The sequence below is a fragment of the Dicentrarchus labrax genome, unplaced genomic scaffold (genome assembly GCF_905237075.1).
Source record: "Dicentrarchus labrax unplaced genomic scaffold, dlabrax2021, whole genome shotgun sequence".
NCBI classification, from domain to species: Eukaryota; Metazoa; Chordata; class Actinopteri; family Moronidae; genus Dicentrarchus; species Dicentrarchus labrax.
In genome coordinates this window covers 4,953,916-4,967,805 of record NW_026136724.1, presented here as the reverse complement: position 1 = coordinate 4,967,805, position 13,890 = coordinate 4,953,916, and the positions used below count along the sequence as shown (strand labels likewise).

Below are 13,890 nucleotides of genomic sequence, written 5' to 3'. Positions count from 1 at the left end.
CCTGTAAGTGTATTTTGTTCATTGTGGAGATAATTCACAGTAATGATACAGAACAATATTTAAAAAAAATAAAAATAAATTAAACTTGATAAATCTTAATAAATGTGTGTATACATTCTACACTATTTCTCATGTAAAATCCCTTTGAAAGTGGATGCAGCAGGAGGACTACACATGAAATAGTGAAGGTGAAACTTAGGAAAAAAGGTAAGATGAGAGCAGGACTGATGCAAACACTTTATTTCAGTAGGATGTAATCCTCAGAAATCACGAGGTAAATTCATTCTACAGTCAAACACTAGGTTGGTTCCAGTCTTTTGTAGTCAGTATATTCAGTATGTAGACACAATGGAGAATGATGTTTACAGGAAATAAAATGTTTATTCAATCAAATATGACAAATCTATCATTGGTATAGCTTTAGTGTCAGGTCAAAGGTTTCTAAGATGTGAGTACTACCAGGGGGATCTGAAGACCTTTGTATTTAAAATCGTAGCTCAGCCTGTTTCATGTGTTTCATTTACGCGTGACCAAAAAAAAAAAGGATACAACGACATACTGAACATCAGTCTGGTGTCGTGGTGGCAGCAGTAAGCTGCAGCAGACTGACAAAGTGAAGCACACTCCAGTGTAGCAGGGGGCCGTAATGAGCCTAAACTGGGTTTAAAAACCCGAAGAAGAAGAAGAAGACACTCACACGAAGAAGAGTCTCCGCTTCAGTCCCTCTTGTGCTTAACAATGGCGTCCTCCACGGCAGGAGACGGCGTGAGTGAAGCTCAAACAGGGAAAAAATCGAAAAAGACTAAAAACCAAGGTAAGTTATGGATGGCCCCTGGTTGAACGCTGTTAACTGACACCCAGCGACCCATTGTCTGTGAGGCAGCGGACCTTTATCGGGGAATTAGCGTGTTTACGTCAGTCGGTTTAAAGGCACGCATTAGCATTGAGCTAGCATGTGAGCTGACTAGTGTTGTAAACATTTGTTCCATTAAGTAATACAGGAACATATTATTTCTATTGGTTGTTTCAGTGCAGGCGTTTCAAGAAGTGCAAAGCAAAGTCAAAGTCACTACTACACATTAGCACTTTAAAACGTACAGCCCGCTGTTCGCCGTGCTGCGTTCACACATTGCAAACATACAAGTTGTTACAAGGTTCCTACTTGTTCCCTCCATGTTAATGTTCCCGACAGTGTTTGAGTTGTATTAAAAACAACAGATGTTGAAAAGTCCATGATTGTGATGTCTGTGTCATGCAGTGGATGAATCTGAACTCTTGACCGTTCCTGATGGATGGAAAGAGCCTGCATTCACCAAAGACCACAACCCCGGAGGTCTGCTGGAGGAGAGCAGCTTCGCCACCCTCTTCCCCAAATACAGAGAAGCCTACCTGAAAGAGTGCTGGCCGCTTGTGGAGAAGGCCTTAGGAGAGGCAGTAAGTTCACTGTTTCAGGAAAACGCTTGTACTGACCATACTGCTGCAAACAGACTGTAAACTTCCTGAATGAGTGTCATTACAAATACATCTGCAAAGAAAGAAAAACACAGAGAGAAAAAACTGTAGAAAGATTGTAAAAAGGAAAAAGGACTCTTATATGAAGTTATACATTTCACCGAAGCTTGGAAGGAAATAATTGCAGGTATTTGATCTCTCACTGCAAAAGAGGAGGAGTTGGACTATGATTATGTAGCTCAATCTGGTTGAAGTAATTTTTTCATTTTCTCCCCCATTTTCTATCCTAGAACTTATAAAGATGTAAAGAAAACTTCTTTGTGCTGTGAAGAAAGCTGCAACTAAAAGTTCTAATATCCTATCGAGTTTTTTTAATTAATTTGGGCCACAAAATATCATACAGAGAACCCAACAGTCTTAATTTTGTACAAAATGTATATTGGATGTAGTCCAATTATTCCAATATTTGTCACTGAAAATGTCAGCTTCACAAACTTTAAGTGGGACTATAGGACGCATTTAGTCCATAAATCTTAAAGCAATAATAATTTATTTGCTGCAGCATGATGCTTGTGAGATGAAGCAAAATATTCACTAAATATTCATGCACTGATGGAATAGGCCACGACACAGCATTGGTAGCAAATTGGGGTTCAGTATTTTGTTCTTCAACATGCAGCGTAGCCTGAGATCAAACCGCCAACCTTCTGATTAGTGGACGGCCCACTCTACCTCCTGAGCCACCCCCGATAGTACTGTGCAGTTCAGTTTTTGAGTCTTGTGTCACATGGATTTTTTTTTTTGTTCCTCTCAGCACATCAAAGCCTCTCTGGACCTGATTGAGGGAAGCATCACGGTACACACCACCAAGAAAACGTTTGACCCTTATGCCATCGTGAGAGCCAGAGATCTCATCAAGCTGCTGGCCAGGAGTGTCCCATTTGAACAGGTAATGATCACTGTGCTCACTGATCCGTAGAATAGAATAGAATAAACATTATTGTCCCTGAGGGGGAAAAAATGCTTCACAAAATCAACATGAAAGACACATTTGACTATACAAATGAACACTGACAACATGGGAATGTATAAAGAGACTGTAAGAAACTATACGACTTAAAGTGCTATGGTGCTGGTTTATTTATTACACATTGCTCTATTAATGATTTAGTTCAGCAGCTTGATAGAAGTCGGGACAAACGGTAACTTCAGTCTGTTTGACTGGTGCTTTTGCACACAGTCGTCCTCCTGATGGCAGAGGTTGGTATTCAGAGCAGAGGGGATGTTGAGGGTCTGTAATGATTTTTGCTGCTTGTTTCATGACTGCCTGCTCATACAGGCTCTGAATGGGCTCATATCCTTTCCTCCCTATTATCCTCGTGCTGCCAGGCCTGCTTTTCAGCTGCACTGTTGCCAAACCATGCTGCTGTCATGTAGGGTTGTGATTGGTTGACTGCTGTCTTGTCTTGTTCACTTGCATCCCAGTTCACACTGTTGTTTGCTTCCAGGCTGTACGAATATTACAGGATGACGTGGCATGTGACATCATCAAAATTGGGACCCTGGTGAGGAACAGAGAGCGGTTTGTGAAGCGAAGACAGCGGCTGATTGGGCCCAAGGGCTCCACCCTAAAAGTGAGTCCCACACCTAAGTCCACCTTTCATTCAGCACATCTCCTACCTGTCGGGAAGCAGCAGTTATCTCAGCATACTGCTTCCTTTTCATTGTTGTTGATTGATAAAACGTATGACTGTTATCCTGAGTAACTTACTTCTAGAACAAGGCTGACAAGGCTCCTAAATGAGGAGTGGAAATGCAGCTTAATGCGGGTCACTGACCTGAGATCCCTTCCACTCAGTTTTTTCCCTTATGTTTATTATGTTTTATATGTTTATGTCCCATAAAATATCCGACATTAACTTTACTGACTTGTATTTGAGCATAGTCTGTCACTAGAGAGCTAGTCTTTCACAGTCTTCTAATGAAAAGGGAGCAATGGCTAGATTTGGTACACAACAAATTCTAAAGCCAACTGTTGTCATGCAAATGCCAAAAGCAAAGAAACCTGATACCTCCAGTGCAGAGCGGACTTGCCAGTACAGAGAACAGCCATTGGCAAACATAGTAGAGTGCACAGTTATTGTAAACTGAACCCTTGAGCTTCCTTTTACTATCTACTACACTGTAATTTGTTAATCTATAGAATATTCCATCGATTCATCGAGTAATCGGATAAAACATACTTTTGCTTAATTAAAGCCCAATTATAAATATACAATAGAAAACAAGACAGATCACTGTTTTCAGTTTTCAGTCTCGGCGTCTGCCGTTCTGTACAGCAAAACTGTCCACACACGTTACAGAGCCCGCTTCCATCTTCTTCTGCGTTGTAGGGGACACATAGCCTGTGACATAAGCACGTTGTGTCACACTAAAAAGAATCGGTGCAAAACGTGAGCTTTACGAGGCTTCGAGGCAGACGAAATTCCTCGATCATTCTTTGTAATCGAGTTACTCGAGGTACTCGAGGAGTCGTTGCAGCCCTACTAACACTGCAGCAGATATTACATGTTTCACACCAACTAATGCTGTGCTAACTTCTGCTCCTCAAACATGTAAGCTATGGCTGAGTCTCTCCAATGTTTCTTCTCACGATGGCCACCTTGATGCGCACCGCTCTCTCACACTGGTACCCAGCCAACAGCGGTGGAGGGCGGGGCATTCATCCAGAATTTGACAATGCTCGAGAAAGAGTAGATGTGCTAATAGCCCCTTTGGAGAAGTTTTTATATGGGGAAGCTATGTTAAACAAGATATTATTCATAGCAGAGTATACTCTAGAATATCTGGAGTGGAGCTTTATAGTTAGCATCTATGGATTCTATAACAGACGTGGAGTAAGTGAAACTCAGTGGAGCTTTTAACTGCTAACAGTGGTTTACTTGGAGGTGATGTGAAGCACCTGTAAAAATGTTATCTCAGCAAAAACAGTGTCAAAAACAAACCTGCTGTCTGGACTTGGTCTGTGGTCTCAGGTTTAGTTGGAGATAAATGTCACTAGGTGGCAGCATTAACCTGCTAAGCAACACTTTTTTTTTTTTGTGTGTGGTGTGTGTGTGTGTGTGTGTGGTTATAGTTATCCGTTATTATATATATATATTTTTTTATGTATTATATTTTTTTTTTTCTTTATGCTGTGCCAAATTTGAATTTCTTCTTTGGGGATCAATAAAGCAACATCTTACCTTATTGCTTCTAATCAGCCACAATATCTGCATCATTGGAGCAGTATTGCAACACTGTTAACAGGTCATTTCTTTTAAGTCATGAGTTAAGTGCTTTACTTTGTTTTCCTGTCCCTTTTCTTCAGGCATTAGAGTTGTTGACCAACTGCTATGTGATGGCGCAGGGTAATACGGTGTCGGCCCTTGGGCCCTTCAATGGCCTGAAGGAGGTAAGAACATCAGAGCACCTGTTTGCTCACAAGAGTCTAGTGGGAGATATAAAGGGTGGAGAAACTGACCTGATCATGAGGCAGGAACCACACAATTAAGTGCGTCACAACAGGAGTCTGACTATAAACTTAATTATAAGATCTGTTCCAGCCATAAAAATGAGTAAACACTAAGGTAGCTTATATGTGTCTTAACCTTGCACAACATCCTGCCACACCTAAAAGGGTGTGTGTGTGTGTCTACCGAGGTGCAAAACAAACTCCCCTCAGGTTTAATTAGACTCTGTGGTGCTTGGATAGAGATGAAACTCTAATGATCTCTGTTGGGAAATTTGAGTGGTTGCAGCAGCAGTTAGATTAGAGTAGAGCCAGTGGGTATGGAGCCCCAAAATATTACTTGAATGACTTGTGTTGACATATGAAAGTCTCAGTGGGAAATAAATGAAATAAAAATGTTTAAATGCAGAATTGATATACAAATTCACCTCTTATGAAAATGATGAGCATGATGAAATAGCATTTCATAATGAGTTGGGTTTTATTAAGCCTGAATACTAAAACAGAATACATTTTTACACAAAGAACACAGGATGTAGAAGCATTGTCTCATGTCTCTCTATGTTGTTCAGGTACGCAAAGTGGTGATGGACACGATGAAGAACATTCACCCCATCTACAACATCAAGGTATGATCAAACTGCTGACAGAATCAGCTAAAAGGCAAAAGTACTGGATGGATTGAAATGTTTGGACAGGCTGCATTCATGCCCAATGAAGATGTTTTCCATCCTTGTTCTTGATCTCCTGACTGAAATGAATCTCTCTGGGTTTGTATGCCAAGGCTGGCTCACCCTGGAGCTGAGGGCACGAGAGAATCAGCCACACTTTGTCATGTAGGATTACTAGTCTTGGGAACATATTCTGAACACGCCTTACAAACTGAGTGCCCAAACACTTCTGGTCTACATCTAACCACTACATGTGTGGATCCATCTTGTTTGTATCTAAACTGCTTAACTACATAACTCTGACTGAGGTTGTTGTTTTCAGACCTGTGCACCTTCATCATGTTAGAGATGTAATAAGAAATCATTGTGTCCATTTCAAATCTTTCTGGCAAAAAGTGCTGAAAAACATCTGAATGTTTTCATAAGCTAATGTCACTATTTCCTGTGGTTCTTCCGCAGTAAAGACCACTGCCTTCAAATTAAAATAGTTTTTATGAAACTATAAATATATACAGGCATTGACGTTTTACACCTTTAAGGGGAACTCCACCAATTCCACACCTAAATGTGTGTTTACCAGTGTTGGCAAGTACTACTGCATATTTAAATAAAGTTGCATAAAGCTTTTTTTGGTCAAGTGGAAGCTGAAGGAAGAGTTTGAAAATGAACCAATCTGAGGTTATGCTTTACGCTAGAAGAGCAGGGCTACATTAGCTGCTACTTGCATAACACAACCGAATGGCTAAAATTGTCTGGGCTGGTTAGTAGTTTCAGTATTTGACCCCTACTTCATATGATTTTTTTTTTTTTTTTTTTAAAAGAAAAACAAAAAATACAAACACATTTTACGAACATGCCGGCACACTCGACCTGGAGAGCCTTGCAGCAACTTCTCCACTGGTGATCTGTCTTGGACAAACAACAGTTGAGAGGTTAATGCAGGTTTTATCAGTTTGTAACGGCCTCACCTAACTGTAGAAGTCTTACTGTTACCACTAAACCAGTGTGATTCAGCATTGATAGCTGCTGGTAATAAAACTATATTTTGTTGTGGCATGAAAGTAAACCTCACCAAAGTATCACATTTTTATCACTTTTACTCCACCCCCCCATTTCATATTCTCATATACGCTGGAACCATCAGACACTGATGATCAAACGGGAGCTGTCCAGAGACCCCGAACTGCGGGTGCAGAGCTGGGAACGCTTCCTGCCCAAGTTCCGCCACAAGAACCTGGCCAAGCGCAGGGAGCCCAAGAAGAAGAGTGTGAAGAAGGAGTACACACCATTCCCTCCATCCCAGCCAGACAGCAAGGTCAGAACTTTGAATAACAGCTTCATGGACATTAACACTACTCACTTTACTTGCTGCAAGAGCTAAAGTTAACGTAGCATATCCCACGAGTGCACACTTGCTCACACAACATTGAACTGCATTATAAAAAGCTATGCTAAAGTGGCTATTTCTGCATATTTAAACTATTTATTTGAACTTAAGTTTTTAACTGTGTGGATCATTGTTGTAGGTTGACATGGAGTTGGCCACAGGAGAATTCTTCCTGCGTGAAAGTGTGAAAAAGAGGAAAAAGATGGAAGAGATAAAGGTGAGCACTGAGTGGATTCATCAGGTGCTGGGCTACAGTGCCTGTTCACATGAATTATCTGTATTATTATGTGTTGTGTACAGTCTTGAATCAAGAGTTGCATCATATTCTGAGAACTGTCATTGTTCCTCTTTCTTAGGTGAAACAAGCAGAGGCTCTGACAAAGAAACAGGAAGAGCGGAACAAAGCCTTCATTCCCCCTAAAGAGAAGCCATTGATGAAGAAAACTACTAAAGGTAGAAATAAAGGAAGAAGACTTCATTCGAGAGCAAAGCAAACATATCGTAAACTGTACACTGTAACAATACAGCTGAGCTCTGTCTCACCCTCATTGATTTTGTTTTTGTTACAGCTCCTACAGAAGGCAAGCTGGACATCGAAGCCATTAAGGAGAAAGTGAAAAAAGCAAAAACCAAGAAATTGGGGGCTCCCCCAGTGAACCCAGCTCCTCCCACCAACAGCACCAGCAACAAAAAGAAAAAGAGCAAAACAAAAAACAAAGGCTAACCACACACTAACACCATCCCCATGTGAAATGGTATTTGTTTGGCAGTCCTGTTTGACAGAACAAGGACTCTGTAGGGACACAGGAACAGGAGGCATGCAGTGTGTGCTTGGATCAAAATGAATTCCATTTAAAAACTGTCATGGATGTTTTCTATTGAGCTACTTCTGTGGTGAGGATTTCCTGTTCATGTTACAATACATAATCTTCTATCTGGACACCAACTCTGTCAAAGGACATGAACAGACCACCAGAGAATGATGATGTCTTCATTTGTCTTCTAACTATTGTTCAGACTTTGTATGGTCAATGTTTATACGTTTCAAAATATATTTTCCTCCTGAATACTGATGTGGGTTCAGGAATCCGATGGAAATGTAAAATTAAAGGAGGATTTTTAACCATCTGGATCTTATTTTTTTCTTGGGTGTGCCTTAACTTCAGTTAGTCACATTAATTGCTTTCACATGGAGTCCACAGGGTCTTAAAACATCTTAAATATGATTTTGACATTTTTTGTCTTAAAAGTCGATTGGATTAATGACGTTAATGCTACTTGTATGAAGTTCCGTGTTCAGTCTTGTGTTCGTGTTTTTGGGAAAGATGTAACGACTACAAAACGGAACAGATGAGGATCCAGTACTGAAGAAAACTTATTTTCCAGTATGCATGTAAAATGGCTCTTAAATTGCATATTACAAGGTCTTAAAGTGAACCTGTTGAAACCTGCTGAGTCCTTGTTGCAGAGTAGTACCTTGTGTGGCCATCGCTGTGACTGACTGTGTGCAAGCCGGAATGATTTGGAATCTAAAAGTTGTGGGCCGTAAAATCATCAGTGTCCTTTTACATTTCACATAGCCATTTGACTATGCATTCACTTTTCTCTCTCCCAGACCTGAGGTTGGTAGGTTGCTTGTCTCCTGTCTGAAGGCTTAAACCTGTTGCTAATGCTACAAAGAAGCAGCTGGGTAAAAGGCAAGTGCGCTTTGGCAGTTAAAGGTCCAGTGTGTTGGATTTAGTGGCATCTGGCAGTGCAGTTGCAGATAGCAACCCCATGATTATACACTAATGAAAGTATATCACTATGAATATCATATTTCATTTCTACATCCTCCTAAATGTTACACACTGGACCTTTTTGAAGTACAGTTGTATTGGGACATAAAAGCTGAATTTTAATTGAACTAAAATCTTCACCTTGGCACTGACTGAATAAGTCCATGTCCTTCATAGGTGGTCTATTCGTAGCAGAAGACATCAGGGTAAAAGTGGTGGACTACATATGCTGTGATGAAGGTGAAGATGAGGGCAATGGGTCGGGCAATCAGAATAGAGACATAGTTGGAGCCACTGACAGCCACGGCAGGGTCCCAGTCTGGGCTCCAGTTGTAGCCTAGAAAAACAAATGAGTGTTTTCTGTATTAGTAGTTTTACATGACAAAAATAGTACCTAGTAAGTGTGGGCTGTGATATATCCAGTGGAATGTATTGCTCTTCTTCACTAACACAATGTTTGACACTTGAATACTTTTAGCAAAGTGATGGTAACCATTTTATAACCCAGCTGGATTGCATCTCTGCTTCAAATTTCCAATCACTTACTTTTCTGTGAATCACGTTCTTGGCTACCTGCAAAGACAATAACACATTAGAAACTGTTTATATTTATTTCTGTCTTTGTAAAGTAGAGTGTTAAATTCAGTGACTCTAGCCTTTTTTTTTTTGTCTTGGCTTCCTTGAATTTGTGGTTTTCAGCCAGTCATGAAATGATTCAGCTGAGGGTCACAAAAAGCAGATATGCATTTTATTTACTCACGGCAGAGTCTACTTTCACATTTGCCTTCACATCCAGAACATTCTGTACCCTTGGTTTCATATGGTTTCTTTCTGGCCACGTTACCCCTGCACAAGGAAAGAAATATCATCCAAATTAAATCACTTTCACAGTAACAAATCACTTTCCCTTATTGTAGGTGGTAGTTTTGCTAAAATATTTGCTTATTCTGGGGTGATATGTGCTCTGAACCCTGAACTTCCTGCCCTCTTTATTTCCTCATTGTGTGTCAGGGCCTTTCGAGGATAAGGCTGCCATTATTTTTTGTTTCTTATTCTGTCTGTCTTCACTATTCTATGGCACTCAGTCCATTCATTTCTACTAAAGGCATACATCTTTAGAACTATATATCCAGATGTTATGAACACGAGGCAGTAGTGTATTTTCTGGGGACTATTTTCAGCAGTGGAATAATACACATTTGGTGCTAAAGTGAGTGTTAGGGGCAGCAGGACGTTTCATGTTTCTAAGTAAAACAAAATACTGCCAGGCCTATGCTTTAATGTTCTGAACCTTGTTAGGTGCTTATAGTGAAGACACATAGCAGGACTGTATGCTACTTCCTTTTTACTCATCAAAGCAAGACCGAAACAACGCCTACCCTCTAACTCAACCTCAACCTCAAACACCAACCAACCGACAAATGGAACACATAGGGTGAGCAGAAACCTTCAATGTCACCACAGAAAAAAAGCCATTTTAAAATGTCAGAGTTACAGTTTATCCATTGATGTATTCAACTTACGCTGGAGCATAGTTGCATACAAAAATGACACTCTCTCTAGAACCAAATTCAGTGTTTTTGACACCATTTGGGCACAGCTGGGCAGCACAACCAACCTTGTAGCTTCTTGCCCACACAACCTGGAGACAACAAAAGGTTTAAATTAATCAATACAAATAAAAAACATCATGACTAGTTACTCATTGTTAGTTGCCCTGAACTCTTTAAACATTTCACCACAGAAAAAAAACACAAGTACGTTGTCAGTATATTTCCAAAGAAAAGTACACAGACCTGTGTGTAGTGGCCACAGACTTTAGTGCAGGAGTCGCTGTCGTAGTCATAGTCTTGTTTTTCATCCACCCAACGTTTAATTGAATGTGCCACATCAAAAGATGATGGCGGGTAGCCTGTCCATATGTTTTCTCCTACTGAGCTGAAGGTAGGATGCACTCGGCGGACATCGTTGAGGAAGGTGTTGTGTTCAAATAGACAGTGTCTTGCCCACGCTCTTGCAGTGATGGCCAAGCCTTCATCCCATGTCTTAAAGAGCAGAGATTTTAAAGGATCGGTAGGCGTTTGTCCAGGTTTTGACATTTCTCCAACAGAATGGAGGTGACTCTAAGTTTGTGGTGGTCACAACAGCGAAGAATAAACAATACGTAAGAAAGCTGAATAGCAGTGCATGTTTTCCAAAAACTTTGACCAAGTTGGTCTTATGTTTGTATCTCGTCCACACTGTACCAGTTATTCCCCCTGGCATTTTGTTCTCAAGATTGGACAAAATTTAATTCAATATATTGGGGAAGAAAAGAAGAAATTGAACACTAATGAAAAGTTCACAGTTAATTCAATAGGTCTGAATATCCTACATATTTTATGGAGAAGTTTATACTATATATAACTAATATTTATATATAGCTAACATAGCATCCTTCCTTCCTACAGGGATGACGTATTTTTGTAGGCCAACCTGGAAGTTAGCATCACCCTGGTCCCTTCGACAAAAGGCCAATGAGATTTTTACATTGGATTTTGTATTATTGCTGAAAATAATCTGTGCCCAACAAAGGTTTATGATACATCAATTATTATGATTATTTTTTAAGCGTATATGTGATCATCACAAGGAAAAAGCCAACAGGCCATAAACTAACTACTGCTATGACTTCAGCGTTACCACCACTAAACTTTCAACTTGTAATAACATCATGTCAATAAAATCTACAAGTTTGATTGTTTGAGTTAGAATAGAGCGTAAGTAGAAACAACCAGGCAATAAAGGTGGACTAATGAGTAGTTTTACTTCTTCACAATAGATTCAACATTCACAGGTGGGGTATTAAATGGAGTAGGACAAACCCTCAAATATTTTGTGTTACCACTAACCTTATTTCAGACATCTAGTCAAAAACTCATTGACTTTGAGCCAAGTGAACTGGAAGTGCGTAAATGCTAACTCAGTTCCACATTTTAGGACTGCAACACTCAAGCCACTGCTTCACCAACAGAGGGTTCACAAAAATAATCAGTTCATTTTCATACTTCACTTGTGACTAATTTATGAAATGAAAGCTAGTGAGAAATGGAAGATCCCCTCATGCTTACCATGTAGAGCATATTACTTGCAGCTGGACTAACAGCAGACCGTGCGCTGTTGTGCTCCATCACACACTGATGAATGAAGTTTCCATCAGTGATTTCTGGTAGTGAGACTGAACACCCCCCTGAGTCCAGGATAATCAAGGCCCACAGTAATATCTCAACTATGCTCCCCATGCTTTAAGAATAAAACGGCAAAAGCGAAGGCACAGAAGCTGTGGTTTCGAAGTACAGGCGTGTCTGTCAAACTGCAACAGGAAATTGCACCAGAGGAAGAGGATCTATGTGCTGTTCTGGGTGGTTAGTTTATTAAATAGATATTTTCAGTGTAAAGCATGTATCATTTCTCACACTCAACCCATGGGTTATTAAAAATACAAGCACTAAGAACATGTACAACTCACACATTTTTCAATCCATGTGCACTAAGAAGTTGCTAAACATGGTTTATACTGCACTTTCATACACATGTACTTTTCACAACAAGGCAGGGTAAAATGTGACAGTAACACATATTCTTTAGTGGATTGGCAGTTCTATTACACGCTTTGCCATGGGCTGAATAATGTATTCATTTAAGTCTTTTGTGTCCAAAATTGGACAAGGTCTTGAATATTGAAGCAAATACTACAACTATCTCCTAGCTCTGTTACAGTGTATGTGATTAGATGAAATACATACATAAGCCACTGTGGGAAAGCTCAGTCTCAGCTTTCGTGCTCTGATACTACTCGACCAGATGCATTTGTGAAGGATCCTAAAGTATCTGTGTATTATTCAGCAGACAAAGCAGGATTCATATTCACCATTAGTGCTATGATAACTGTTCATTCGGGAGAGTCGTCAGTCTTACTTCATGGCATCCTCACCAACAGCTACACACAGTAGGAAATGAAGGGGGCTTTTCAAATTCTGTTGGAATATCTGCTTCTTCCTTTTCAATTTAATCCCTGAGCAGCACGAGGTCAGAGGAGTAGAACAGATGAAGTGTTTTTAACAGTTTTTAAAACCACCAGATTTAGATATTAAAACTAGTGCTGTCAAACGATTAAAATAATTAATCGCACATTTTTATCTATTCTAAATGTCCCTTGATTTCTTTTTGTCCCATTATTTTTTCTCATTTTAATGCTCTTATCAACATGGAAAAGTGGATCGGCTTGCTTTGTGCAAATGTTGTTTTTATTGAAAACAACATTGGCATATACTGTAGTGTTCAGTTTCACACTAACATTCTCACTTGGAGCAAATAATCTCTCACACAATGTAACACTGTCCATCAATAAAAGGGTGACAAAAATACTTTGTCACACAAACAGCCCCTTCAACAGCCCTTTCTAAGGGATCAACACAGGGCGATAGAAAATAAAATTACAAAGTGCACATGTAAGGTAAACTAGGACTCAGCCTATAGTGCAGTTAAACCATGGCTTAATACTTTTCTCAAGTTTGCTTTGAACATAGCAGTCAGACTACTGCTCTTTATTCACCAGAGGCTCAACCCAGCCTCTTACTTCGGTCCGTGTATGTTTTGGTCATTGGATTTTCCTTTCAGAAACGGGTATTAAAAAACAGAAAACGAGTGGTTATTTGATTTTCGTTTTAAAATACAAAAATTCAAATTGAAATACAAGGCGTTTTTCTTTTTGATGGTCAAAAAGGGATGAGCGAAATTAAAAAAATGATTCGATTTTCATTTTCTATTTCATATAACAAAAAATAAAATCACTAGAAAACAGAAACAGAAAAAGGCCTGTTTTTTCATATTCTGAGACCGGATGTTGTCATTTACAGGACGGTGCTGTGTAGAAGAAACAGTAGGCTAGTAGACTGCGGTCAATCCAGCCGTGAGTCCGATCTCCGTGGTCAAATCAGCCGCACCTAAATGTCCAGTGTACAAGTATTCTCAGCATTATGGTAAATGCGGAGAAACAGCGTATTTACTTCCGGTTTTCAAAATAAAGGTATTTAGAGCCGTAAGCTATAA

The 13,890-nt window shown here is 39.8% G+C and overlaps 2 protein-coding genes across 3 annotated transcripts; one reads left to right on the top strand and one right to left on the bottom strand.

The window, feature by feature from the left end:
- The first annotated feature begins 670 nt into the window (after positions 1-670).
- krr1 (KRR1 small subunit processome component homolog) lies at positions 671-8,147 on the top strand. The gene is made up of 10 exons (XM_051392744.1): positions 671-814; positions 1,259-1,434; positions 2,267-2,401; positions 2,961-3,086; positions 4,823-4,906; positions 5,536-5,592; positions 6,779-6,949; positions 7,161-7,238; positions 7,378-7,474; positions 7,591-8,147. Exons 1-10 carry the CDS (start codon positions 739-741, stop codon positions 7,743-7,745), a joined length of 1,155 nt encoding a protein of 384 aa, XP_051248704.1. The 5' UTR covers positions 671-738; the 3' UTR covers positions 7,746-8,147.
- glipr1a (GLI pathogenesis-related 1a) lies at positions 5,426-12,168 on the bottom strand. 2 transcript variants are annotated; one of them, XM_051392746.1, is made up of 7 exons: positions 11,910-12,168; positions 10,596-10,844; positions 10,323-10,441; positions 9,560-9,645; positions 9,346-9,372; positions 8,941-9,136; positions 5,426-7,193 (listed from the first exon to the last, which is right to left on the bottom strand). In XM_051392746.1, the coding sequence occupies exons 1-6, from the start codon at positions 12,078-12,080 to the stop codon at positions 8,982-8,984; spliced, it is 807 nt and encodes a 268-aa protein (XP_051248706.1). In that variant the 5' UTR covers positions 12,081-12,168; the 3' UTR covers positions 5,426-7,193; positions 8,941-8,981. The 2 variants fall into 2 exon arrangements, with proteins under 2 accessions (XP_051248706.1, XP_051248707.1); XM_051392747.1 differs by having other exon boundaries at positions 5,426-6,539; positions 11,910-12,167.
- Between the last annotated feature and the right edge of the window lie 1,722 nt (positions 12,169-13,890).

What these genes read in the sequence shown, in the direction of transcription:
- krr1 (XM_051392744.1), top strand. Translation starts at nt 739, where the DNA reads ATGGCGTCCTCCACGGCAGGAGACGGCGTGAGTGAAGCTCAAACAGGG. An exon ending in CCAAGGGCTCCACCCTAAAA is followed by an intron (nt 3,087 to 4,822) that starts GTGAGTCCCACA and finishes CCTTTTCTTCAG; the next exon opens with GCATTAGAGTTGTTGACCAA. An exon ending in ACCCCATCTACAACATCAAG is followed by an intron (nt 5,593 to 6,778) that starts GTATGATCAAAC and finishes TGGAACCATCAG; the next exon opens with ACACTGATGATCAAACGGGA.
- glipr1a (XM_051392746.1), bottom strand. Translation starts at nt 12,080, where the DNA reads ATGGGGAGCATAGTTGAGATATTACTGTGGGCCTTGATTATCCTGGAC. An exon ending in TCTGTGGCCACTACACACAG is followed by an intron (nt 10,442 to 10,595) that starts GTCTGTGTACTT and finishes TGTTGTCTCCAG; the next exon opens with GTTGTGTGGGCAAGAAGCTA. An exon ending in GTATGCAACTATGCTCCAGC is followed by an intron (nt 9,646 to 10,322) that starts GTAAGTTGAATA and finishes TTCCTTGTGCAG; the next exon opens with GGGTAACGTGGCCAGAAAGA.